The sequence below is a fragment of the Sturnus vulgaris genome, chromosome 18, assembly GCF_052056855.1.
Source record: "Sturnus vulgaris isolate bStuVul1 chromosome 18, bStuVul1.hap1, whole genome shotgun sequence".
Classification (NCBI taxonomy): Eukaryota; Metazoa; Chordata; class Aves; order Passeriformes; family Sturnidae; genus Sturnus; species Sturnus vulgaris.
In genome coordinates, this window is record NC_142260.1 from 3,827,479 (window position 1) to 3,854,666 (window position 27,188).

Below are 27,188 nucleotides of genomic sequence, written 5' to 3' on the forward strand. Positions count from 1 at the left end.
TTTTCTAGCTGGATTTCCTCCAAGGGTCTCCAAGGTTTTTAAACAGACAGTCAGTGCAGAGGAAGTCCAGGGATGAGCTCACCATGAGCATTGTTTTACCCAAGGGTTAAATACCTACCCCTGAAGCCAGCAAAAGCCTAAGAGCTAATATTTTTATTCTCTTGCACCCTGCTTTTTAAGATTGTTTCTTTCTTTACAAGACTTATTATTTCTTAGGATTAATACTTTGCAAAGCACAAGGCACCAACAGTTCCAGTAGATTGCAGAGTTGTAAATAAAGATTTTTTTCTTGACTGGTATGTGATTAAAAAGATACAAGAAAAAAAACCTACAAGCTAAAGAGCAACCTGCAAACAAAACTGTTGGCTTGAACAGAGAAAGTAAAAATTATGTAAACTAACAGCAGGATATTATTAAAAAATGCCCCAAAGCTCATATTGGCCAATAAAAATGCAATTTAAATTGCTTTGTTTCTCATCTTATTTAATCTCAATTGTTTTTTTACTACTTTAGAATATTCAAATTATTTCCAAAGTGAATTTGTATTTCATTATGAAAAACACAAACAAATGTTTTGTTTATTCCTACTCTGTTGTTTTACAATTTCTATTGTTCATATTTCACAAAATTGTTATTTTGATGGAGTTCAATTTTTTTTTTTTTTAAATGAGAAATATATTTTGGAGGAAAAAAAATCACCCCATCACCTCATTCTAATAACCATCCTTAGACTCAAAGTAACCACTTAAAATTGGAACATATGTCTAAAATAATAACATACTTACCTCAACTTCTTTTTCAGTGAGTGGTGGGGAGCTAGAAATAAAAGTTAAAAATTCACATTTTAATGAGTTTTTTCTCTAAAAACAAAGCTATTCTAATACTTGATTGAAAATAACAACAAAATATATGTTTGAGTTTCAAGAATTTTCCACTACTTTTCAGTTTTGATTACTATCAATGGTCTCTCAGAAGTTCTTCACTTCATGCATTTATTTATTGAAAAGAATGTATATAACAATTCCTTCACCATAAATGTTAAATATTTATTTCATCTGCACAGAGAATCTTTACTGATAGTTCAGATAACTGAAGGCTCTGGTGGTTTTGGTACATAACCATGTGGGTGAGTGGAGAAATTATTTTTGTCTGAATAAGCTTGGAATTGTTTTAATGCCTTGGAAAGTCCAAATCAGTGAATTCACAAGTGAGTCCTACATTTGCAAAATGTACTCAATTTCCCTGAAAAAATGTCACCTGCAGAAAAATTGCAGAACACTTACATGCCCAAATTCTACCATTGGAAAGCATCATCTGGCCTGATTATTTTCATGGGGGTGAGAAATGATATTTTCAATATGACTTCATATCTGCAGCAGCAATCCTGGAAACCAGGAGTGGAAAAATCTGTATAAAAATCTACTTGTAGTGTGCAATTAAAGTTTAAAGAATTTATATGTAGAACTCCCAAACTCATTTTAAAAGTTGGCCAGTTACTGGAAGCTGCTGCATTCCCCAGAATTGTTCAGAAAATCTGTGTGGCACATTTGAAAGTGCAATAATTTATCTCCCTGTGAATGGAACTCCATCAGGGAAGTGACTGGAGACCATTACTGTGCCTTCTCCTGGATGAGGTTTTTCCATTTCTAATGAGCTTTTACCTTCCTGGAAGTGATTTGTGCACTCGCAGTTTTCTCAGCAATACATCAGGAATGCTGGGCATGACATCAGAGCTGTTCTTTGCCTCTTCTTCAGTGGGGGAAGGGAGAGGTGAAGGGCCTAAAGACGTTTTCAGATTAAAAACAAATATGTTACTTGAAAAGTCATGTGTTCTTTTCTGGAGTATTTTAGCTGAGGTTTTGCAATAGAATACTGTCATTTTCTAAGGTTTTAAATGCCACCTGCCAAGATGAAGTGTAGGGTAATGTACTACACTGCAGATTTTGTACACCATTTATTGTTATAAATTACATCGTGTGCCTGTTTGCAGTGTATCTTCACTGAAACAGGATATAAAGGTTATTCTTACATTCTCTGATTCTGCCACTTTCATAAGAATCAAGACATGGCTAACACGTTTTTTTAATTCATGTTACTCAGCTTCTGTATTTTCATTTTATTTAATTTCACATATATTAGTTCCCTTATCTCCTTCTGTCTTACCAGAATTTATGCAGGACTCTCCTGTAGGAAAGGCAGATTCCCCAGTCAGAATCTCAGACTTGGGAAGGAATCTTTGAACAGTTCTCCTGTCCATAAATTTAACAGAAGGATTCTTAGACTTGCCATGTAATTAGTGTGCAAATCTGGAGAGCATTAACATGAAAGAAGAGAATGGGAGATTCTTTCCAGCTACATTTTAGTGCTGTGCATTTGCTTTATATTAAAAAATTCCAGTATTTACTTAAGAACAGTCATATGTGCCCCCACAAAATCCAGCCTGACACCCCAGTATCTCCAGATTTAATGCATTCCACTTATCTAAACTTGTGTAGATGCAGAGCTGTGCTGACTCAGATGGTGACAGTAACTTGTCATTGATAAAAACCACGATGGACACAGTACATTGGATTCATGACAGTAACAATGAAGTATCTGGCTATTTCCTATTGTTTAAGCAAAATTACCACTCCAGTTGAAAGAGTGGCTTCTATGACAATGTAAGGAAGTAGGTCTCCCTAACAAACTAAGAATTTGACCCCTTGCTTGTTTTCCCCACTGAGGACAAAGAGTTGACCCTTAATGCTCTGGCTATCATTTAGATAACTTACTGGACTATAAAAAGCTCGTGATACTCATGAGATCCATGCTGAGAAGCTGGATAAAATAATGCTTCTCTTCCCATAATGGTTTCCTCAAGACTTCCAAACCTGCCAAAATTACACAGCAGGCTGGTAAAATGGCAACTATTTTATACTTTCAAACAGAGCCTGCAAAATAATTTCTAGGAAATTATGCATTAGCAGAGTGACAGGAATAATATTATCATATCTAAGAATCCAAAGATATAATCACTAAATATAGAGGACAAGAAGTCTCTTTTAATCTTGATTCATTCAGACTGAAGATGAGTCTGTTTCCATACATAATATGAAATGTAATATCTCAAGCAGCTCTCAGTGTAACAGGAACTTTAAGGCCTGATGAGCTGGTCCCAGTGCAAATGTATCAATTAGCAAAATTAACAAAAATTGAAATTGTCTTAGGATTAAATCTTGGACAAACATTTTCAGCTCCTTTCATAGTAACCATCTCCATTTCAGTTAATGCCACACTGCACAAGTTCAGAATTAACTACATCCAAAAAAATAAAGAGTTTTGGTTTAAATATTTTAGTTAAGCACTTCTGCTATTTAATTCTTCCACATGTTTTATTATCCTCAGGTTTATATCTTTGCTCTTTGTTCTGAATCCTTTTAGATGCAGCTACAGGCATCAAATCTTTTTCGTTTGTGTTCAATTGGAGAAAACATTTGGTGCCAGATTTCTTTTTCCTCATTCATATAGAGTTTTAAGCCTTTTCCTTTTCCTTCATTTTTCCTTAAAAATCACAGAAATTGAGGTTTAAAAATCCCATTTATTGTGAGATATATTTTTCCAATCCTCCAAAGACATTTATGACTCTTCTCTGGCATTACTTTTTGTCATTCACAGAGACATGGAAGTGTGGACCAGAAGTGAAAATGCCATTTCAATACTTGCCACACATATACTAAAATAAAAAAAAACAGCAATAAAGCATCCCATCTCTTATTTATACACCCAGGGATCAAATTCACCATTATGACCATAGTATCTTACAGAAGTTACATCCATTTGATCCATCACTGCTGAAATGCTTTTGCAGAAAGTTACTGAAACTTCAGTCTTACAACTACTGGGTACAAGCCAGATTCCATTCCACGGGTGCATCTTTTCCCTTGGTTATAATAATACCTACAGTAGCTTCTTGGTCCAAATCATCAAGAAATTGAGGTACTTTCCAATATTGGTCTCTCTTGTTCATCATTTATTACTGTTCTCTATGACTGCTTCAGCTATTACTGCAATTGAAGTAAAAGACTTTTTCTCCTCATCCCCACATAATAGTTATAAAAATGAGTATATAAAAAACAGCCCTTCCAGTTTTTATGATACTGCACCTTTTTCCTGTTCTGCTGCTTCACTAAGTTCAGGAAGTTTAAGTCCAACTAAATTTTGATTTCTCATCAAAATGTGCTCCTGTGAAGAGAAACAATAATATTTCTAAGTAACTGCACTACAAATCTCAATTTAAATATCCTTGCCACATGAACACTGAACATAACATTTACTTTAGTTAATAAATATAATAGAGATATTTGCATTACATTACAGTCAGAGGCTACATGACATGGATACTCAAATTCACACATGCTCTGGAATATTATATATTTCAAATTTTATGCATTATCTAGAAAAATTCCTGGTCATGCAAACAAAGAATGGCAAAATGTGCTCCTTATTCAAGTAGATATATAGAGTTTTGGTAAGAGAGAGCTTTAGTAACTGACAATGAAAAAAGTCATTTTGGATATAGCTACAGTAATAATTAAGTACCCAGATAAGAGAAAAAATTCACAAAATCCTATATATGAGACTTTGCCACTTTGACTTTATTAAGACCAGAGCTTGGGATGCTTCACTGTTACTGTGTTCTACCTCTGTTCCTTCCAGGTAGGGAAAAATGCACTCTTAAGGATTAAACCTTGTTGTCTTAATTCTCCTTTTATCATCTCTTCATTTTCTTTCATATTCTCACATATATTTAAATTCACAAACACCTGCTTTTGTTTATGAGTAGACAATTCCTACTGGAGACAGAGCTCAAATCTTGCCTCACTGCAATTATAGATCACGTTGCAATAATTTTTTTATTCTCTTATATGTGCTAAACAGCCTCTAGGTTATTCAAAATTATAGAATTAAAGAATTATAGAATGGCTTGGGTTGAAAGGGACCTTAAAGATCATCTGATTACAAACCCCCTGCCATGGGCAGGGACACCTTCCACTATCCCAGGCTGTCCCATCCAACCTGGCCTTGAACACTTCAGGGATGGGGCAGCCACAGCTTCTCTGGGCACCCTGTGTCAGTGCCTCAGCACCCTCACAGGGAAGAATCTCTCCTGTAATTATGTGACTCAAGGGTCCCTATAATCAAAACTTTCAGTACATACACGCTAAGAATATGTGGGTTATATCAACAGGAAAAGATGAATAATGAAGCTGCCGTTCCCAAACAATGCAATGAGAATGAATTAATCAAAGTGCAGAATTTGAGGTCCTTGCATGTCAGCCTTGCATTCATCTTAAAATATCGACTGGGGGTCAAGGAAAATATCCTTATTGTGCTGTTCAGGAAAGTGCCTGCTTCTTTTTTTTTTTTTTCCCCCCCAGAAGTCATTATTAGTAATAGAGACATGTTCATTGATTTTTTTTGGTGGTTTATCATTTCATGAAATTTCTATTTTTCTTCTTAGGGTTTAATTCTTAACTTTTATTAATCATTTAGAAAATTATTTAACAACAGATTAGTTAATAGATATTGCAGGCCAAGTCTATTCCTTTAGAAGCTGACAAATGTGCAGCACGTTGTAATTAGGACCTGTAAGTGTGGACATGCTCTACCTGCCCTTTTATGTCAGACATGCCCAGTTTTACAAATCTGAACACTTTGAGACATTTTCTGAGAAGGTTCAATAATCAACTAATCACTACAAACCCATTTCCTGTCCTCTGAGGTCTTGCAAATGTAAACTTGCAAGAGCACATGGACATGTACACATGGAAGCACCACAGTGCACTTGATGCATATTTGAAGAGAACTAAGAAATAAGAGTTATTCCATGGAATTGACTTACAGGCTACAATTTAGTAAACTTGCAAAGGAAAAACATGATACAATTCTGTATTGATTATGCTGAAACTGTTTCCCATTTTATCACTGCATGGTTCTTGCAATGATAAAAATAATGCTAAACATGTTGGAAGTTTAGTAGGGTATGAAAATGACTTTTTAAAATTGGATACAGCTGATGACAGGACTTACCTCTCTGAGCTTGGTCAGCTTCTGCATTCGAACCGGCTGAACTTGGATTTGAAGGTCTTTGAATGCTTTTAACTGATTGCTGGATTTATTACCAGCAAAGCTTTTATCTTCCTCACATGGCAATTTTAAAGGGGTTTTCTCTTTCTGTCCAGGCTCCAAGCTATCCCAGGACACAGCCCGTAATAGAGGAGGACGCAGTCCACACAGTTTAAATTCTGGTTTACATGGAACTTTATGGTCCCTCATTTCTGGAACAGGAATTTTTAGCTTTGAGTCCATATTTCCTATTCCTGGTCCTGGTAGATGGGTTCTTAAAGGAACATCATTTTCTTTCCCTTTCTTGAGGAATGATTTTCCAAGTTCATTTTCACAAACATTCATGCAAGTATTAAGAGACATTCTGCCACCATCACCAGCTGAAGGGGAGAATTTAGGTAAAGTATCCATGTGTTTACGTGGATCAAAGTTTTCCTTTTGGTCAGAAAGCTTCTCTTTGGAGTTTTCAAAGCCAGCAGAACGAGGAACCAACCTTCCCTGAGAAATCTTTCTTTGATCATTCTGCCTTCGATCAATTAATCCTTTTGCAGCATTCTGAAAGTACAGGGACAAACATGAAACAGAGAAACAAGTCCAAATTCCTTTTTTCCCCCACTCAAGGACAGACTTTCATTGTAAAAAGCCATTTCCTTTCAGTGACATTTGCTTTTGAATATGTGCTGTTGACAAAAAGAAATAATTTTTGAAAGGCACTTAAAGAACACTGAATTGGGAATCTCCTCTCTGAACTTTGGAGTTAACCTCTCCCACTCCAGAGTCCATTACAGCAATCCTCCTAAAGCCAAGCTCCTCAGCATCTTAGTGCCATGGAAGGTCTGAACCACTGACACACACCAACATGGCTACAGTAGATATTTTTACTTTAATTATAAAGTGAATTAGTATACAGGTTTTAATTGAGCTAGAGCAGGGTGCATGATAGAATGGAAAGCTCAAGTGATAAGCCCACTGTCCTCTACTTCTTTTGCAGGTGCTTCATAATTTCTTAGAGCAGTGTAATTTTCTTTTCACTCAGTGAACAAACATCATTTTTAGTGCCATCAGGAAGTCATTTGTGTGCTAAGACAAACCACCAGACTTTGTTCAGCTCATCATGTGAAACACTTACCTCTGCAGTTTGCCTGTCATCCTCTTTCACAATTCTGTTATTCTACCAAAAAAAGGATGAAAAAAGTGCCTTACAAGGTTATCTTTCACACCTATGCTCAAAATGTTAGATATAGATATTAATGGCTGAACTTTGAGTCTCTTAATTTTTATATTTCTTCTTGTACTTATTTATGAAAAAACCTTACAGATTAGTTTTTTCATATATTAGGGTTCTATTGGATCTTTTTTTATTTTCTGCACTTAACAGATCTTTATGATCTTTCAGTTCTTGTTATCTCATGGATTTCTGTCTTCAGAGTAAATATTTATTCATCCTTTGCTATACAGAGAAAGTACAAGTAATCCAATTTTGATATATAAAATGGTATTCCAAGCATACAATTTTTATCAGGGACTAAAAGGGTAGCATATTTTAATATAGTACTACAATAACCAGGTTATTGCACAGACTATTTATAGCTCTTACCTGCCCTGGAGATACTGACTCAATATTAGTGGTTGTGCATGCATCAGATCCTGAAAAATACACACATAATAAGGGCATAACCTGATATTTGCTCAAAATATTTACCACTATAGCATTAACAAACACGTATGTGCACAGTTTCCCATAATACATGAAGGACAAAAATTCAAATGTCAAAAATACTATTAAAAAGGAAAAAAAAAAATCAAACACATAGCAAGTGAAACATCATTAAAGCTTCTCAAAACTCCATTATTGATACAATTTATAAAATAGAACATGTGAACTTGCAACATCACAGGAATAAAAATATAATAAAAGTATCTATATATAAAAATAGATTTTGTATGCATTCAGGAGCTTTATCATAGTCAGGACTAAATGCTGAAATCTACTCTTCTCAAGAACTACCAAAAAAAATACATTTTTGGTGAGCTTTTATAAGTTAAAGTTTGAGCCTGCCAATGGTTGGATTTGATGATCTTAGAGGTCTTTTCCTCCTTTAATGATTCATGATCATTTTACCTGATGGCAGTGGAGGAATGAGGGAGCTGCTCCAAGATGCTACAGGTGAAACTTTAGGATTAAGAATAGGGGAAGCTGCTCCATTAGAACAAAGACAAAAACTAAAAGGTGGTTTCACTTTCTAGGCTTGTACCTTCTGTATTTTTAGAATTCAGAGGAGATTAAAACATCAATAGCATCGTCCTCAGTCATGTGTTTGTCCAGAACCTGACAAGTCATTTTAATTGCCAGGCTGCACTTTGTAATTAGGAGTTTGGAGTATGTTTCATGTCTTATAGGTCAAAAATTGATACATTTCTATTGGTACAGGGAATCCTTGTTCTCCTCAGTTTTCTGATACTGTAGCACTAAGGAGATGCAGCACAAGAGAAGATTTGTGAGTACTTTAGGAGAAAAGAGAGGTGATGTATAGTTGTGGGGGGGCCTTTTCCCTCCAGAGAGTGTCAGGCCAATTTTAAGACAGAACTTTGTTTGAAGTGGCATTTCAAAGCGAAATGAAAGTCCTATTTCATGGTAAAATGGCATTTTGTTCCAGTTTTCAAACACCTCATATAAAAGGAAAAATCATTTAAATTGACATTCTAGAGTAAAACATTTTATTCTGCTGTTTTTAAAGGAGGATCTGGTCCATTTAGCTTAGTTTATGGCTATGTTCAGAATAAGAGGCAGTGTAATTGTGTCTGGAGGGAATGTTTTTTCAGCAGGATGAATCCAGCCACTAAAATTTCATTTAAACAACAATTTGTGAGCATTTTTCACTTTTCAATAGAAATACTCATACTTTCTTGTTCCACTGCAGTGTAATTTTACATCATTTTACCCTCACACATCTGAGTACATGGATGAGTCATTCGTGTTTTAGGTGGAACCTTGTCGAGGACAAGAGGGACCTCAAGTTAACCAAGTGCATGTAAAGAGTAGCAATGTATAAATTACAGTAGATATTTGCCTTTATGGATGTTTGAAGGAGACTATAAAATGTGATTTTCAGGATTTGGCCCTACCTGTGGGTGACTCTGAGAGGCTGCTTCTTGACTTTCTGCCCCTGCGTGTCAGGAACCTCTCACTCACTTTCTTTGCTTCTTCTAACAATTCAAGGTTCTTCTTTTTGTCTTCCTCTGATATTTTGACATCTGGTAGTGGATCATTCACCAGATCAATCACATGACCACTATTGTCTGTGTAGAAAATGTCAGAATTAGAGCTGGACCCTCCATTTCCAGGTATATTGTGTTCAAAACAAACCTGTAAATTCAAACCTATAAATTTATCTTGGAGCTTATATGTAACAAAAAAAAAATAATGTCTGCTCATTTCTAAAGTTGTTACAATCTCAAGTCCTCAAAACCACAGGTACTCCACTAAGATTAATTCACTGTGGCCAAAAATTCTCTGAATATGTGAAACTGGCTTTTCCAGCTGTGTCTCCAATGCAGTTTTTCTCATTTCTAAATAAAAGTGCCATTAGATCCATCTCAACTAACAGTAATGGCTTTTCTGTTGTAGACTGTGTTTTTTCATGGAATTTTCATGTTTGGTTTTTCAAGGCTAAGAACCTCACCCAGCAAACATTTCTGCACAATAGTTTTAACAATTAATTTAACACTTCAGCAATCTGTGGCATTTAAATTGGTTGAAAACACTAAACTCTGAGCACCAATTTTTACAACTCTCCAGCCTATGATGAAGCAAAGAAGGCAGGCAGTTTTCAGAAAGGTCCTTTCTGTGTGAGTCACTGCAAATGGCTTTCATGAGAACCAAAAGAACAGCTTCGATGAGGGGGAGGAAAATCAACAGGTAATATGAGAAAAATATTTTAAAATTTGACAAGAGCCATTACAGAACCATCCATTTTCAGAAAAGCTAAGGACGTAAGCAAGCAGCAAAAACTCAAGGGTTTTTGGTTTGTGGGAGTGCAGTTGTTTCACTGGTTGTTGATTGATTTTTTGGGTGGGAGGGAGAAGTCCTTTGGCTTTAATTTCCTTACATTTAGCTCAATTTCAAGGATGTCAAAAACCATACTTACAGATTGAATATTGTAAAGTAATCTATTTTCAGTGAAATATCTGATTTGGTTTAAACTCAGATTTGTGTGTTGGAAGTTTGAGAGACAGACCTCCCATGACAATTTCCTTGTGCCAGCAAAAGAGAAACTCAAGTGTAGCAAAACCTGTATTTCATATTCTACTAGAAATAAAGCATGTATATGTTGATCCATCTGAAAATGTTAAGCTAATGTACCAATTAACAACTTTTCTGAAAGTAATGTGTGTATTTCCCTGGATTGGTGTGCATGCAGTACACTTACAAACTCATGATCAGAATTCAACATCCCAGCAGTATTCCCTGGGCATGCATTACAGAGTGTGCACAAAGGAAAAATTGCAGCCAATACAGTCAGACTCTCTCTATATAGGTTTTTATTGCTTGTCACATTTTCTGACAATACATCCTAGTTGAAATGAATAAACACCTCTTACCAACAGAAGTCAGTGAACTTGTTGAATTCCTGGTGGCACGGTTGGAATGTCTCCTATGAGGACTCCGAGGCCTAGGGAGAAAAATGAATGAACAAAAATTAGGGAGTATGGCAGGGGAAAAAGGTCCTAATTGCCTATTAAAAACTAATATTAAAAATAAATCCCTTTGATTAAAAAATGCAGACAAAAAGCATTTACTGCAGTTTCTCTCATCTCCAAACAACTGGAAAATGGAAGAGATTGCAGAGAGAAGGAAAATTGCAGAAATTGATCTGACAATGGAATTCTAAAATTTGCTATTAATCTCATCCACTGTGAACCTGATTTCTCAGAAAAAACACTACATTTCTTTAGATTATTACCATTATTACCAATTATGACTTAAAAATCGTGTAAGAACAGTACATAGCAAAAAAACCAAAAAACCGACTTAGTCTTTCTGAATAGTTACTGCTCCTTAAATGAAATTTTATTGCTAAAATAATTCCTTAGGCTTCCACATTGACACTCCCATAGGATCTTTCTAAACTGCAAACCAGGTAAAAGTCTCAAACAACTGCAGAAATGTAAATGCTGATCCTGCAAATAATTCTGCTTTTGAAGGGCTGTATAAATTCTGACTCTAAACTAATCTTGAAGTTTGGAGAAGTACACTTTGAAAAATACAAACCAACTATAGATTTATGAGATATATTTTTTATATGTTTTTTCCCCATATTTTAAGTTTAGTGGCAGGTCAATAAAATTTAAAAGCCCATGTCAGGAAGTATGTTTTATCAGAGTAAATATAATAACACCCTAATTCAACTCAAAACTGGATTGAAGTTTTTAACTTAAAACAGGATTACTATTTTTATTCAATGACTTCCTTTCACATATGCTTAACCTCAAGGTGGTGTTGTCACATCTATATGAAAGGGCCCAAAAACTTCAAACCCCCTTGTATTACAGTATTCAAGCCAGGTATTTGCTGTCCAATTCAATGAGTGGGTTTGTCAGGCTCAGTATTCTGTGTAACTCTGCTCTTTCAGTCTCAGTTATGTTCCTGTTCCTTCAATCTGCATCCCAAATCCCACCCTCAAAATGCAAAGGCAATATGACAAAATCACAGAGGTACAGCAATAATATTTTCATTCAACATGCATTTCAGAGCAATGCTTTGGAAACACAGCCCCTGGAATTTATGGATGGATTGGTAATGTGTTGTACAGTACCTGTTAACCAGGTTTTTATCAATTTCTACATCTGCTGTAACAGCATTCTCTGGAAGAACAATAGAAGGTGTGCTGCATGTTGTCCCTTCAACAGCTGTGTCCTGAATGGTGTGTGATAAATACAAAAATGTAGTTAAACAGAAATTCCAACCACTGAACATTGACTCTGTGTGGAAAACAAATGAGTATTTCTCAGTTTACTTAAAAGAAAAAGTAAGTTAAATTAGATATAATTAACTGTAATTTGACCAAAAAAAAAAGTGAATTAGAGGCCTATACTTAAATTACTCAAGAAAGATGATGGAGACCTGGAATATCTGTTTACTTTAAAAAGCTTTATGCATGCAAGCTAAATTCAATAAGCACAGAGCTAATGAGAAAGCTTTAAAAAGGCAGACAGTCTGGTTTTTCACACAGCAAACCATTCCTCTAGTGAAGTACATATCCAAGAGTTCAGTGAATTTATGAGCTGAATGCAAGAGTGAAAAGCAGTTCTGTATAACAGGGCTAAGTTAAGCACACAAACCCTCCAAATGATAGTAATTTATAATGAAACCTTTAATAAACACAGTATTAAGTGTATACATGATACCCAAACCCCAGAAAATAAATTAAAGTTATCTTGTTCAGCTCCACATGGTTTTCCCTCAAATTACTTGGAAACATATTTTTTAAAAATATAATTTCAATATTTAATAAAATCTAAATTTTAAGTGGTAAAAGAAACAGGCAGGCTGGTATGGAATATTAATATATGCTTGCCTGCTTAAAAATATGAGACCTTGTCTCAAGAACTTTATCTCACACCTTCTGCATAATGATACCTCTCAGCTGAAGAAAATAAATGTTTCCTGTGACATATCACAAATAGAGATGAATCAAGTTGGCATAAAGTAATGTGGATGTCTCTCACGTGGTAAGAAAATGAGTACTTCTACCCCAAGTACTGTATTCAGATTAAAACCAAAAAACAGCTGGAGGGAAAGCTGCCAGCAGTGGCAGTGGACTGCTGTCAAGTCACTTGTAAAATTTAAAGAATAATTTATAAATTCTCAAATCCTAATTGCTTTCACTGGGCACTTTTATATATGAGTGTTTTGTTTTAGTTTGCTGTTTGGAATGTACAATTTTCTTGAAACTACATCCTGAAACGTCACAAGAAATTTGTAAGGCAGGTAAGAAAAAGCTGCTGTAACAGCACTAATTTAGGCATGAATTAGAACGAAGCATGTAATAAATCACAGTTTAGCAAGTCAGTTTTAGACTCTGGAAGTGTTCAAGGCCAGGCTGGGTGGAGCTCTAGTGGAAGGTGTCCCTGTCCATAGCAGGGCAGCTGGAACTGGATCACTTTTAAGGTCCCTTCCATCCCAAACCCTGTACTCTACTCCATGAGGAAGCTGACTCTTACTCGACTGCTAATGTCTGTCATTTACCACAGAACTCCTTGAAATATCTCCCCCAGTTCTACATTTCATTCTGTTGAAATAATGTATTTTCTGATCAAGTCAAAGGACTCTAGAAGTACTTGGAAAATGGAATAATATTCAAATATATAATGTAACCCTTCTACTTCTCAAAGGCAATGAAATATGTCTTGATTTGCACACGTGATTTAAGATTCTTGATTCTACTGTAATTAGCATATTTCTTTTACTAAAATAAATTTTTTCAAGCAGCTCCACACTTCCACACTCATAATTCTCATATGAACTTCCTTGACAAGTTCACTTTGACAGTTACAGGAGAGCAGGATGGGGAACATGCCAAGAAAACACTGTGAAGATTTAAATTTAGGAAAAACATCCTTGTAATTCTGAAAATGTTAGAATCCCAAAGCATAAGTGATTCAAATGCACAAGTGGCATTTTATGACAATAGCTTGAAAGCAATTTTTAGTAATATCCTTGAAAATATTAAAAAGTGATATTTTGTCGATGACAAAACTACAATGACTCCCCTGCTTGTAGGGCAAAGCAGCTGAATACACATGCACAGTGCTTATACTGATCTCATGACTGCCAAAAAGCAAAAACTTTTGAATGATGTAACATCAGCCTTGAAGTCACCCAAGCCCATTTTAGGACTCTAAAAACAGCTCATTAAAAAGAAAAAAAAAAAAAAAAGAAGAAGAAGAAGAAAAAAAAAAAGAGTCTGCAGCCAAGGCCAGTTCAGGTCAGGTAGAAAATATGAATCCTGGTCAGCAGCTACAGGAGTTCAGCATCTACACAAGTGAAAGCTCATGGGCCCTGCTGTCCAAACCTGCAGTGTCCAGGAGAGGGGCAGGGAGAGCCAGAGCAGGAAGCTCTTTGCAGGGCCAGCTGGCTCCAGCCAAAAGGAATTGTCACACACTGAGGAGTGCTCAGGCTGCTCTACACAGCCCTTGCAGGAGAAGCTTTAACAGGAAGCTTAAGCTGCCTCACAGTTGTAGAACTGCACAGAGATGACACAGATTTCCCATTTGTGTGCCTTTAACTCTGCTGCCTTAGCAGCTTCCAGACCTGCCTGCTTCTGTTCCCAACAATTGCCTCATCTCCTGACTCCAATGGTTCCCTGCTACCCAAGTCCTTGCTTCCCTTTTGTCCCAAGGACCCCCCCCCCCCCCCCCCCCCAAAAAAAATGTAGGGTAAAACTGTTTCCACCTCTGTGGCTCAGGTGGGAACTGCTGCACAAGGGTGACCAGGAGCCATGCAGACTTCCAGGGAGGAATGTGTAGGGCTGAGAGGGTGGCACAGGCAGCTTGGTCCATAACAGAACAGCCAAGAGGACCAGGGATTCACAGGGTGGAGGCAGAACCTCCAGACATTCTGGCTCTTAAGTTCTACCAGGCCCTCACTAAGCATACAGAGAATGTGCTTTTGAAATTTTTATAATCCAGACAAATTGGGGTGATTTTTACATTAATGGGATGGTGAGGGGAAAAGGAATACAAAGATCCTCTGTTGTGAGATGTCAGTCTTGATAAACTTGTATCCAACTGGGGTGTTTATCTTATGGCAGGAAATTAACACTCAGCACCACGTGCAGTTTAGATGGAAGGCAGGACAAATCGGTGCAGAGCTCACTGCTGACAATGTTTTCCAACAATGTTAAAGCAGCGGATGTTTTCACCTAAAGTCTGGGATGTAGTGTCCTCAAACCCAATGTGACAGTGTCACATCTTTAACTGAGGATGTGCCAGACTATAAATCCTCTCTTTATGCCAGTTTGTGTAAAAAGGAATGATTTGGATAACCTGTGATTTCTTAATTTCTTTACTTCAGCTAAGCTAACAACTGAAATAAACCCCCAACCGAGGTTTATTAAAGCAGAAATCTACTTGTTATCTGTGGTGTAGATTACTGAAAAGGGGGAAGACCCATCTGTTATTGATTTTTTTATATTTATCTGGAAAGAAAACATGTAAAAACATGTAGATGCCACACAAATTTGAAGCAAATGGATGAATATGCCTGGGGAGCACCCATTTGCCCTCTGTATAGTTCCAGTGTATGTTCAGCCACTGCTGTGGCAAATAAAGCACTGAGAAAAACTACAAACCAAAAAAGCCCATTTCCATCTTTCACACACACATAACATCCTCTATGTCTGTAAAACCAACAGTAGTTGTTGAAGTGCAAGCCTAAGTTCTGTTCTCAAAGTTTAAAGTTTACTTTAATAACATCAGAAAGGACATTTTTGGACAGCTTTGATATATGTCTGTCTGTTCTGAACCATTTATAAGCCTCAGGATGAAAATTATAAACAACTGCTTGAGCAATTGAAGTTCTCATCCCTTAGGCTATAAAATATTAGAGGAACTCTGAGGATTTCAATTGAAGGATCATTCATAGCTTCATCAATTAAGCAAAACACCCTGATACAGAGCAACAAACAGATTTGATTTTATAAACCCCTAAATACACACAAACAGGTTTCAGTCTCAGGTTTCCAGCAAGTGTCAGAAAACACCTTTGTAAGTAAGAGAGCTTACTTTGGCTGGAGGAGAACTGTTGTGCTGGGCCTCTTTTGCTTGTCCCTTGTCTTCAGGTAAGGTTGGCATGGTGAGCAGCGTGAAGCACGTGGAGCTGCAATGTGGACTAAGAGGACCATGCACTGCTGGCAGTATCTGTTTCAAGTTAGCCTGAAGGCATAAGCTCTGGGAGGCCTCGTGATCTGCAGGCTGGGTTAGATGCCAAAAATACAAATCAAATCCATTTAAAACTCTATGCTCGAAAACTGAGATCACTTTACAATAACAAACAGTATTAAAGTTTAAATTAAAAATGCTATCTTGTGTTTTATTAACTAAAGCTTTCAAGGTCAAGTATAACTTAGCAAATGCATTCAAAACAGACAACCTTCTGTTCTTGTTGCTATTTCCATCTCTTTCCTCCATTTTACAATTTTCATTTTGTCACTATGATGTGACCAAACGACCTTCTCTAAATATCATCTAAGAAGTAAATAGCATCCTGGATATCAGAGAAAAGCAGAGTGGTTCAGGTTGGAAGTGACACAGGGGATCATCTGGTACAACTTCCTGGCTCAAGCCAGGTCACCCCAGAGCACGTGGAACAGAATTGCATCCAGAAAGTTCTTTAATATCTCCAGTGAGGGAGACTCCACAGCCTCTCTGGACAATCTGTTCCAGAGCACAATCACTGTGAAGAAGTTTTTCCTCCTGTAGAACTTCCTGTGCATGAGTTTCTGCCCTTGCCTCTTGTCCTGTTGCTCAGCACCACTGAGCAAAGTCTGGATCCATCCTCTGACACCTCCCTTCAGATGCTGACAGACATTGCTGAGGTCCCTTCAGTCATCCCTTCCATCATATGTCTTTTAGTAACTAATAGCCTTAATGCTAAGGAGCATGATCTCAGATCTCAGAGGACCAAAGCTGGAACCCTAGAGGGTGGCACTTCTCCTTTGAGCAAGGTGAGTTGTGCAAAGACTTGGTGTACCTCTGTACAAGACAACAAGGTGCAAGACACTTCCAAAGCAAAACAGCAGAAATGCCCGAAGAAGGGGAAAAATATCACTGCCTATTAGGTGAGAAAATTCTCATTATTAGTGTTAAGGAGAGGCTCTGCATTCACGAGGATAACATCAGCACGAAAGCCTGTACCAAAGTCTGAGGATCAGCAGTGCAAAGCACAAATCAGTCCTTAGGGTGGCAGTGGAAGGGTTGCAATACTCACTGTGAGCTGCCCGGCAATCAGGGAGCTGTCCTCATCAGTGTGCTCCTCGGTACATCAGTGTCCTCAGCAACGCATCCCTGCGCTCCCCGGGGCGCCTGCGGGTCACACACACAGCTGAGGACACCTGGTGCCCACACCGCTGTCCCCACTGGGAGCTGCTGACTGCTGCACTGTAAATTAACCTGCCACAGCTTCCCCTTCCATCTCAGCAGTGGGCAAAGAAATGCATTCAGGAATATGTCGGTTTATTGAGGTTGCCGGTTGCATTTGTCAAAATACATCTGGTGCTTTGAAATAAAAGCAAAAAGAGGCAAAACCATTCACAAGAAACACTGAAGCAGTCTCAGTAGTGACAAGTGCCTCACCTCAGCTCTCACAGAAGAAAATCTGTGAATGTTGTAAAATCTACAGAATGTGTGAAAACTTTGGACTACAGAAGCAGCTAAGACCCATGCTTTTATTAGGTTTATTTCACATTATGTTGGAAACTTAATTTTCTCTTTCACTGCAAGACAAGGCCATCTCACATGAACTCTAATGCAGAACAAATAGATTGTAAAAATGATCCTACACACATATTGGAGTGTTCAGAAAAAAGTAACTACATCACTGTAACTCTGAAAAAGATGCAGCACATATGACATCATTATGAAGACCAAGATACAGACTCTTTGTGAACAGTGGGCATAAAGATTTTTCAGAACAGTGTATGCTGTAGGGACAGCATGTTTCAAGCTTTTCTAGACATGTTGGACCTGTTACAGGTGATTTTCTAATTATAAAATTAAGTGGTAGTTCATGTTTGTATCATGATTTTACCCACCTCTGACTTCAAATAAGAGTAGAAGAAACTTTCTATTAATAAAATCTTTAAAAATGGTTATTAAGGCAAAACCATTAAAGTCCCTAATAGGATGGAAAATACATATTTATGATTGTGTACATTTTAATGATCCACATATTAGACAGACAGCAATAGCACTGAACATCTGTGTGTTTAACAATTAAGCTTTTTGGTATCAAACCCAGTCACCAACTATTAGCAACACATGAAGCTGAGATGGAAGCAAGGTAACTAAAAAACGTGACACAGACTTGCATTTCATCTCTGTAATAAAATCCTGTCACCCTACACAATTTCTGAGTTTGCAAGGACTCAAATTCAAATTTAAAAAAAAAATAGAAAAAATAAATCTGGCTGTTTATCTAATCCCTCTTAGTGTTTGCCTTATAAATTTTTTTATGGTGCTGATATATTTAACCCAATGCTGGGCCTGAAAAATCAGGAATGTTTCAAGTCATGGCCAAAGCATGTTTGCAGTCCAACATGGAATTCTAGAGGCTATTGCACCAAAGTGGTTTATTCCCAGTCTTAGCTGAGTTCTTAATACATGCTAAACTTAAAAATAATGTAACTTATCTTGAAACAAGAAAGAGCTATTAAGCACATCAAGTTGCAGTTAATTTTTCAGATTTAAAAGCAAAAAAAGCTTTAAAAGAAAAAGAAATAAATCAGCAGGCTTGTCTAAGAATAGAAAGGGACAAATCCCGAGCTGTGTTGTCCCAGAGATGCAGCACAGAAAGTACAGCCAAGGGAAAATGGAGGGTAGAAAGATGAATTTATGCCACCTTAACAACCCCCAGATTTGGAGTGGACTGAGTTCAGGCTGTCTCTGACACAATTAGAACCCTCCTCTGATTTCCTTACAGAGCTATCTTGCAAATAGGAATAAGCTTCAAATCTCTGTGCTGATCAGTAGGAAAATTTCTTTTTCTGACTTTGTTTTTTCCTAGTACCACTCCAGAACCCCAGTGCTGAGGACTGTACTGGAGCAGTGAAAGCTTGCCAAAGTGAGGGGTACTGCATATTGGTATTTCAGTACAAGGATGTAGTTCAATTAATGAACTATATGATTCAGAACTCCAAAATTCTTAATTTTCAGTCTAAAAGCTTAGTTTTAAACTGTGCACTGTTCTTAAAGTCAGTAGCCCAGGCTTTTTAAAGACTTTATAATGCTTAGCCAGCACAAACATCATATATTGTAAATGCAAATGGATATACTGTGCTCTGCCAGGAGTTCTGCCATTTTCTGACCAATTACTGCCTTCTGATTCTGGTAGGAATGGCAAAGGTTTAGAAATGATGGAAACTTAAATATTAGTGAATAAATGTTCTTCCATCACTGCTGGAGTGACCTTATGCCCCTTTAGCTGGGCAATGCAAACGGGCCCAGTAAATGGCAAATGGAGTCAAAATGCATAGAAATAGAGGCTTTGTGAGAACACTCTGCAAGAATTAGAGGAGCTTATCTGCATCTCAAAAATGTAGATAGAAAATAAAGAAACGTCCTGGGAAAATTTATGTCACTGGAAGGTACATTTTTTCTTTTTCAGCAGAGCATTAGGGTGGAGTGCAGCCTTGGAGCTTCCAGAAATTCATACCTGTGTTTATAAAACCAGCTGTCAGCATTACTGAGCCCTGAGCTAGAGTGGGGAGAGCATGACTAGACTGGTTCTAAGCCTGGCTCACCTGTCAGCTGAGCAGCCTTGGCCATCATGCTACCTTTAGCTTTGCCAGCTTTGTTCCTTTCCACAAGCACAAACACGTTTCAGTGCAGGAAGGAAATGATAGTTAACAATACATGCAATACAGCGAGGCACCAACTGAAACACCTGTCATTACTGGCCCTGAAGACACAAAAAGAGATTAAAAATACACCTGCACTTTAAAAACAGTCAGGTTGCATGAGCACATATTAGCATCCTGATATGTGATGAGATGCACTGAGATGATTTCAAGATCCTGTTATTTCTATTTTTATTGATTTTTTTCCTTCGTTAATCAAGCTCTGTCTGGCCTGCCTCTATCTTGTCAGAGGATGTCATTACATTATTGTAGTGTTTTATCAAACTAAATTATCTCCCCCAAAACTCCACTTTCAAAAATGGCAAGAGCTTCAAAATTATCTTCTAAAATTAAATACTTGTAGAGATTAACTCACATGTCACAGGCAGAGTGGATGTGGGTGAAGATCTACAATCTCAGTATGCATGAGTCTTGTGCACCTACAAAATCAGTTAAAAAAACACAAACAAATTACCTATCCAATTTACCAAATTCTGCTCATTCCCACACTAAGAGGAGAAAATCTAAAGAAAAAAAAAGTATGAAAAAGAAATAAAAGAGAGGATGGAGTGCTTTTTAACATTTTGGTCTGTTATTATAAACTTACTGCTTAAAATAGTTAGGAAAAAAATGATCCCCTGAGCTCAAATTTGTAGTCAGATACAGATCAGTGAATGCAGAGAACTTTCTTTTACCACTGTGTAGGCTTAGAGTACAATCTCCAGGAAATGGAGATCTGGGAGCTCTATTCCATAAAAGGGAAAAGTATTTAGAGGCCCTTGGCTTTCAGTGTGTTCTCTCTGCAACTCATTTTACCATAGTAGAGAAAGTTAAGAATAATCAGTTCACTTCCCCAGGCTGAGTCATGGCTGAGTCCTTGTCAGTGAAGGCTCAGAGAAATGTGCTTTACTCCATCTCCACTGATAGCTGGGCACCTGACCCCAAATGCTCTGCCACATCTCAACAAGGTGACACAAAAAAAAGACCAGAAATAAATAAAGCTAAGAAAGCATTTTATTAAGATTTCTTGACCTCATGTTGCCTTTGGTCAAGTCTCGTTTGGCAGCTGTTTGCTCATGGGTGCAGCTGAACTGCACCACTCTGAGTGGCTTTTTGTAACTTTTTTCTTTGTTGCTCTGTAAAGTGATTATAAAATGTTACCATATTAAAAAGGTACCTTTTTGCACTCCTTTTCGTATAGCTGTAAAAATATATGGAATTCACGTGACATTTTGAATTAGGCTTTGCAGCTTTGAAGTACTTAAGACCCAGTAAACTTCCTTCAAACAAAGTCAGAGCAAAACAGGGCGTTTTTCTCATGTTTGTACCACAAAAAGGTTTTCAAAGACAGAGCACATAGCTTGACACACACAGTTTGCTGCCATACATTAACCATCCCCTAAAATTTTAAAAACCCAAAGCCACGACACAACAAAACAAACAAAGCCCCTAAAAGCAGATCCAGAATATCTTAATAGAAACACTTTGAAATTTTGCATTAGGACTCCAAGATCTTTGTATAATAGGAACATTCACTAGGAAAAGGAAAAAAAATCCCACAACTGAAGCTGACTCATGTACATTCTTGCCCTTTGTGACAAAAGGTCCTACGTGGAAACTGGAAGACAGTTTTTTATTGTCTGCAACACAGGAAAAAAATTGACTGGTAGTTTCCTACTGCACCTCATTTTTATGACAAATGAGTGGTTTTTCGTGTTAAATACTCAAGTTTGCAAGATATTAAGATCCTGCTTCAGCCAATTCACCAAACCACAGAGTCATAGCCCCAGGACTAAAATAAGGCACCTCTGTGATAACCTTAATGATCTGAGTTCCACCCACACCAACACCCATACAAGTGCACAAGGAAAACCTGGAAGACACAGCAGTGCTTCTGTTTTCAGGATTCAGAACAATTCCACTGGGGCATGCAAAGTGTACATGCAACCACTGTGTGAACTCAAAGGATCTGTTCTCCTTTAATTAATTGTGAGATTAATTCCTGAGTATTCAGATTCCTGAGTGACTTAAATAATACTTCTTGACAATCAGAACACTTCCAGGCTGCAACCTCAGAGACAAGGATAAATGTGAATAATTCTGTCACAAAAATATTTTAAAGGAAGAAACCAGCAAAAGCTGAAGGAAAATACAACTTCTAAAAAACTTTTCTCAGACTCAGTGGTTACAGACGTCCTTGGAACTACAAGCTACACATGTAGGACTTGATTTACAGAGCAGCATGGCAGGAAAGAATCTCCTTTTCTGCTTCCTGTTTTCCTCATAGCTCAGGAACACATAAAACTAGATGGTTTTCAACAATCTGCTTGAATGAGAGAAAGGAAAAGTTAGGTCAGGCAGAAAGTGAAATGTTTTGATGCATGTCCAGCCTGACATGCATCCTGGTAGAATATCTCCAGTAATGGGTAGTTATGACACTGTTGAGACTGAAAACCAAAAGGTTTGGGGGTGAAAGGTGATGCTGCTCCTTTATTAACATGACCAACTCCTACAATAAGGCATTTGGTTTGGTTATGTATCAAAAATTTACATCAAAGTTTAAAGAAATCTGAAAACTAACTCCAAAAGGGTTTAGTGGAAGATGCATTCTGGGACTTCTATACTTAACTCCTAGAGGATCCATTCTGGTTCCAGCTTTGGCTTTTCCTTGATACATTTAGAGAAAAAAACAATTGGATCTGATTTCACTCACAGGCAATCATTTTAACATAGCTAAATGGAAACTTAAGACTTACTAAAAGATCATAACTGTGTTTGAAAATAGCACTTTTCTTTCTGTGAAATGTCAGCTTCATTTGTTTTAGCAATGTTTTTACAGTTTCTGTTTTGTTAGCAGTCAGTTTAGATTACTTTTCTTGCAGTAAACTATCGGGAGGAGTGGCTTACAACAACTTCTTTTGGCTTGCAAGAATTCTAGGCTGAATTTTATGCTGCAGAAAATCAGCAAACAGATGAAGAATGTACATATTTTAGAAATACTGAGGAGCAGTATTTCACTAGTTTTTTAGACTAGTAGACCCAGATTTAAAAAAAAAATACATATATATTTCTTTTAAGGCAAGTCTATTTTAGACAGCATGAAAATTTCCCAATTCCACTTTATTTTTAAGGGGCAAGTAGGAGTTAATGTTGCATGTATCAAACTTTGATAATTTACCCTGGTTTGGATGCAAATTTTTTATTTTCAGTATTTTTTAGATATAGCACTAAAAAAAAAAGTAAGGAAATGAGATTATAAGCAGCACAACCTCCCTGTGAAAAAAAATAGTTTTAAGAATTACATACAAGTTGAGAAAAAAAGATGTTCTGGTTCACTTGTAGTTTTTATTCATTCTAGGGCTTTTCTTTGAACAAATATTCATGAGACAGAACTCCAAAGTGGCAATTTTATCAGGTTAAGTCTGTACCTAAGATACTGGACTCAGCTCTCTTATGAGAAGGATGTCTTACTGAGCTCATTTGTTATTTTTTTTCCCATCAGTGGGTTTTCAGCTGGAAAAGCAAGAAGACAAGAAGAAGCACTGCTCAGCCAGGTGGCCTATAGTAAACCAGTTGGGATGAACTTTGGGGTACTTTAAAATAAAATAAAATAAAATACAAATATATATATAGTGAAAAAGACAGTATATGTGATATTAAGGAAAAATGAATCCCTGATTTATTCAGTATTATGCATAAATTAAAGAACTCAGAAAACAGTAGCAAATCTGATGATCAGAATTCTGTCAGATCTCAAGGCATAGTTGCTAAATTTCTTAACTTGCAAATTATTTGTATAGACTTTAAGGAAATGCAGTTTAAAGGAAAAATGTGAATATAGAGTGGGAGGATATTTGGCATGGAGAATAAGGATTTTTAAGCATAAGGAACAGCATATAAGAAAGTGTGAAGACAGGAGTGGGAGAACTGTCCTCTTAGTGTCATTCAGGAGGGCAGATCAGAACAAACCCAGAGCTAGGAAATACCTGGAAAAAAGTCTGTTACAACATAGAGGCAGTGACTTTAAAACAGGATAAAATGAAAAAAAAAAGTTGAAATGGTATGTGAGTAAAAAATGTTGCTCTCTTCCTCTTCCTAAACAACTTACTACTTGAAAGAAGATTTGTTTAGGAGGCAGTGCCAGTCTGTGTGTGCTGCTGAAGGCCCCCTCTGATGCAGGACCTGACACAGAAATGGTGTCATTCCGAATTCCAGGAGATAATAATGCCACCCAAGGTGCTTTTGCCTAAATGAGCATCCTGTACTCAGTCACACAGAGTCACTTGGGTTTCTTTCTTCTCCTCCTTCTCACATATTTGGAGAAACCCAGAAATATTTCTGCTGTCTGGGCTGCATGTATTATACATCACATTCTAGTTACACATTTATTTTTGTTTATGGTGTAGGCAGAGTTGGGAGCTTGAGATGATATTTTCTCAAATTGCCTCTTGACTACATTCTTAGTCAATGTAAAAAGAGAAAAAATACACTTGTGTGGAGGGGAGACAGATAAGATTAGGGGGAAAAAAGATCAGTGTTCCTTGGGGTCAATTAATCTTTTTTTAAGAAAAAACCTTAAGGTTTCTACATGAAGTAAAATTTTTGAAAGCAATTTCTACATAGAAACATTCTATAAATTATTCTGCTTTTGCAGGGCAGCAGGACATCAACTTTGCATAATTTGGAAAAACGACAACTGAAGGCCTGACTTAGAAAAACATAAATAAGTTGAAGGCAATTAGGGCAAAACACTATTGCTTAGTGACCCAGGAGTCTTGTTGCTAGTCAAGCAAAAAATTTTCCAAATGAAGAAATTAAATTAAATTCTTTCTTTCCCAATCACAAAGGGTAATCCCAGAGGGCACATTTTGTTGAACAAACCAACAATAAATAGATTTCTTTGGGATCTAGAATGCAATTGTGGGCTTCCAAGCAGGAAGATTATACTTGGCTTTCCATCTTGCATAGATAAATGGCAAAGCAGCAAAACAAGCATTTTATTCCTATTTTATGCTTCCTGGACACAATCAGATTGACATTTGCTTACTTTAATGATACATGGACACCTATTTTTGCATTGCAAAATTGAACACTGCCAAAAGAGTGTGAACGTGTTTCACTTCTTTTTTATGAGAAAAGAATTATGGATCCTAGTCCACTGAATTTTTTTTTTCAAATATTGCTGTACAACAGCACAGAAATATCTTCACTATCAACTTATTCAAATAAATAGCCATTGTGTGGATTTTGACTGCTTACTTTTTTTCTACAACCTGGTAGGTCAGTTGCAACGTCCCAGCTTGGATCCAGGGATGCTGTATATTAGGTCACAAGAATTATTGCTTTTGCTAGAAACAAAATTTTATTGTCCTAGTCCAATTTATTCCTAGAGTACACATTAAATCTGCAGGCCTAGCTGTCTGTGAAAAAGCAAAGCTCATCATATCACCTCTTCCTTCCTGCCAGCATATATACAGAAGTGTGAAAAAGCAATTACATTTTGTAATGCCATCTTCTAAGCTTTTGTTCCTAGAAACAAACACAAATTTGAAGCCAGAAGCAACACTAATTTTCTCTTATCAATATCTAGCTCTAAAAACAGGTATAGCAACAGCAGCAGCAACAACAAATACAGCAACAAAAATAATAGATTAATAATGCAAAGGATGATTGATCCATTTCAGTATTCTCAAAAGAGGTGGGGTGAGGGAGGGAGTCCTCAGTGTCTCATTCAGGTGTGATGTCAATGCAAAATTGGAGCCAAAAGCTCTTTCTTTCTCAAAAGATCTACTAATGTAATACAAGATTCTGCAATCACACTTTGTGGAAGGCCTTTTGCCTTTACTGCTGAATCATCTCCAGATTTCTGTGTGCTGTTATTCCTTGCTACTGACTGTGTGCTTCTGGGACTTTATGAATACCCTGACTATAACCCTTCAGATGTAGTCACACAGTGTTATTTTCACACTACGAAGTTCTTACAGTAAGCATTTTCAAACTGATGTAGTTTTTAATTTAAATTTAATTTTTAGAAGGTGTGATAGGAAGAGGCAGTACATTTACAGCACAATCCAACTTATGTGCTATGTAAAGGCAGACTTTCAGTAGCTTGGATGAAGCCTGATCTTGATTTTTTTAAAACTGATATTTAAAAGCTAAGACCCACAATATTCAAAGACAAAAAGATCACCTTGTTACTGATGCATTTAGCAAAGATATTCTATGTGCATTTTACTGGCCAAGTTAGCAATGAATTGGATTGGATGATCCCTCAATGAGGCACCTGCTGAATCAGCAACAAATTCCTCAGAGTCCTTCTTTTGCTAATTGAGGCAGTTATGATTTTCAAAGCATATTTGATTTAATAATTTGAGGGCTGCAAAGGTGTTGCATTAGACAGGATGATGTAGTAATTAAGACAGAGGTGAAATAAATACTCCAAAATGCACACATCATACAGAAACAAGCTGTAGGCACAGAGACTGTTCCATCAGGCCTGCTCATGGCTGTTCTTACAGATTATTTTATAACACAGCCACAGCACTGAGTTAAACTTCAGTCATAAATAACATTTGGAGAATTTTGTGAGATGAACCCTTTTGCAAGCAGCCCACACTTTTCATCCATTGCTCAGATTTCCAATCTCCATCAGTGCATGTTCCAAACTCCCAATGCAAACAAAGCCTTGAAACCAAAAGTCTGAGGAGAGCTGAGTTCTGACTGAAGCTTTCAGTAGAGCAGGGCATCAGTGATACCATTACAACTGACTGACCACACAGATATTTTATCTGATTACTCAAAAGTAATGCTCTGCCTACTGTCCCTGTTTGAAAATATCAGTATGCCAATGGGGAGACCCAATCTCAGGTAGCACTTGCAAGCCTCTCTCAGGTAATCTCTGGCTGAATCTCTGACTTGAGAAGTGTCATGGTTCTCTCCTGCTCTTAGATTCCCAAATCAGCTTCTTGGCCTGAACTGCATGAGTCCAGAAGGAGACTTTCCAGTGGCTGCTATCAAGAATCCATGGCCAAAATTACAGGGTAAGTAATTTGCCTTTTTTTGTTCTTATTTGAAATACAGATGTGGTAGCTTCAGGAAAATTCAACTTGAGCTCTTTATTTTAATGTGGGGGAAAGGGAGAAAGCATAATGCTTCATCACTGCAGAAAGAACAGACTTGCTGACTTGCAGAAAGGATGGTCTGAAAATGAAAGCAAGCAGTTGTTTGTAGAAAGGAGAAGCAAGTCCCCATTTCCTGTGTTCTCAAAGTTCTGCATGCTATCGGAATCTAAAATGAGGGACAAAGGATTATTGCTAGTACAAAAAAACCCCAAACAAACCAACCCAAACCAACTCCAGGAGCTGCCTTTTCACTATATCATACAAAGTCTCCACCCACAGAATCTCAGGATTGGGAGCACACGGTAATGCTAAAAAAAGCAAAAAAGGGACAGTTCAACTTTTTATT

The 27,188-nt window shown here is 37.1% G+C and overlaps 1 protein-coding gene across 7 annotated transcripts in view; it reads right to left on the bottom strand.

Annotated features, from left to right (window-relative positions):
* IRAG1 (inositol 1,4,5-triphosphate receptor associated 1) overlaps positions 1–27,188 on the bottom strand; it is a 70,196-nt gene that overhangs the window by 10,677 nt on the left and 32,331 nt on the right. For 5 of the 7 annotated variants that reach the window (XM_088175616.1, XM_088175618.1, XM_014876305.2 and 2 more), the window contains 12 exons: positions 20,098–20,161; positions 17,096–17,190; positions 15,892–16,080; positions 11,922–12,022; positions 10,708–10,778; positions 9,232–9,405; positions 7,703–7,752; positions 7,235–7,276; positions 6,070–6,660; positions 4,143–4,221; positions 1,662–1,779; positions 786–816 (listed from right to left, as the gene is read on the bottom strand). In XM_088175616.1, coding sequence (XP_088031742.1) covers positions 786–816; positions 1,662–1,779; positions 4,143–4,221; positions 6,070–6,660; positions 7,235–7,276; positions 7,703–7,752; positions 9,232–9,405; positions 10,708–10,778; positions 11,922–12,022; positions 15,892–15,960 — 1,326 coding nt within the window. In that variant the 5' untranslated portion in view covers positions 15,961–16,080; positions 17,096–17,190; positions 20,098–20,161. Of the gene's footprint in view, positions 1–785; positions 817–1,661; positions 1,780–4,142; positions 4,222–6,069; positions 6,661–7,234; positions 7,277–7,702; positions 7,753–9,231; positions 9,406–10,707; positions 10,779–11,921; positions 12,023–15,891; positions 16,081–17,095; positions 17,191–20,097; positions 20,162–20,328; positions 20,428–27,188 lie in introns of those variants that run through there. The other 2 variants (XM_088175617.1, XM_088175620.1) reach the window with 2 other exon arrangements.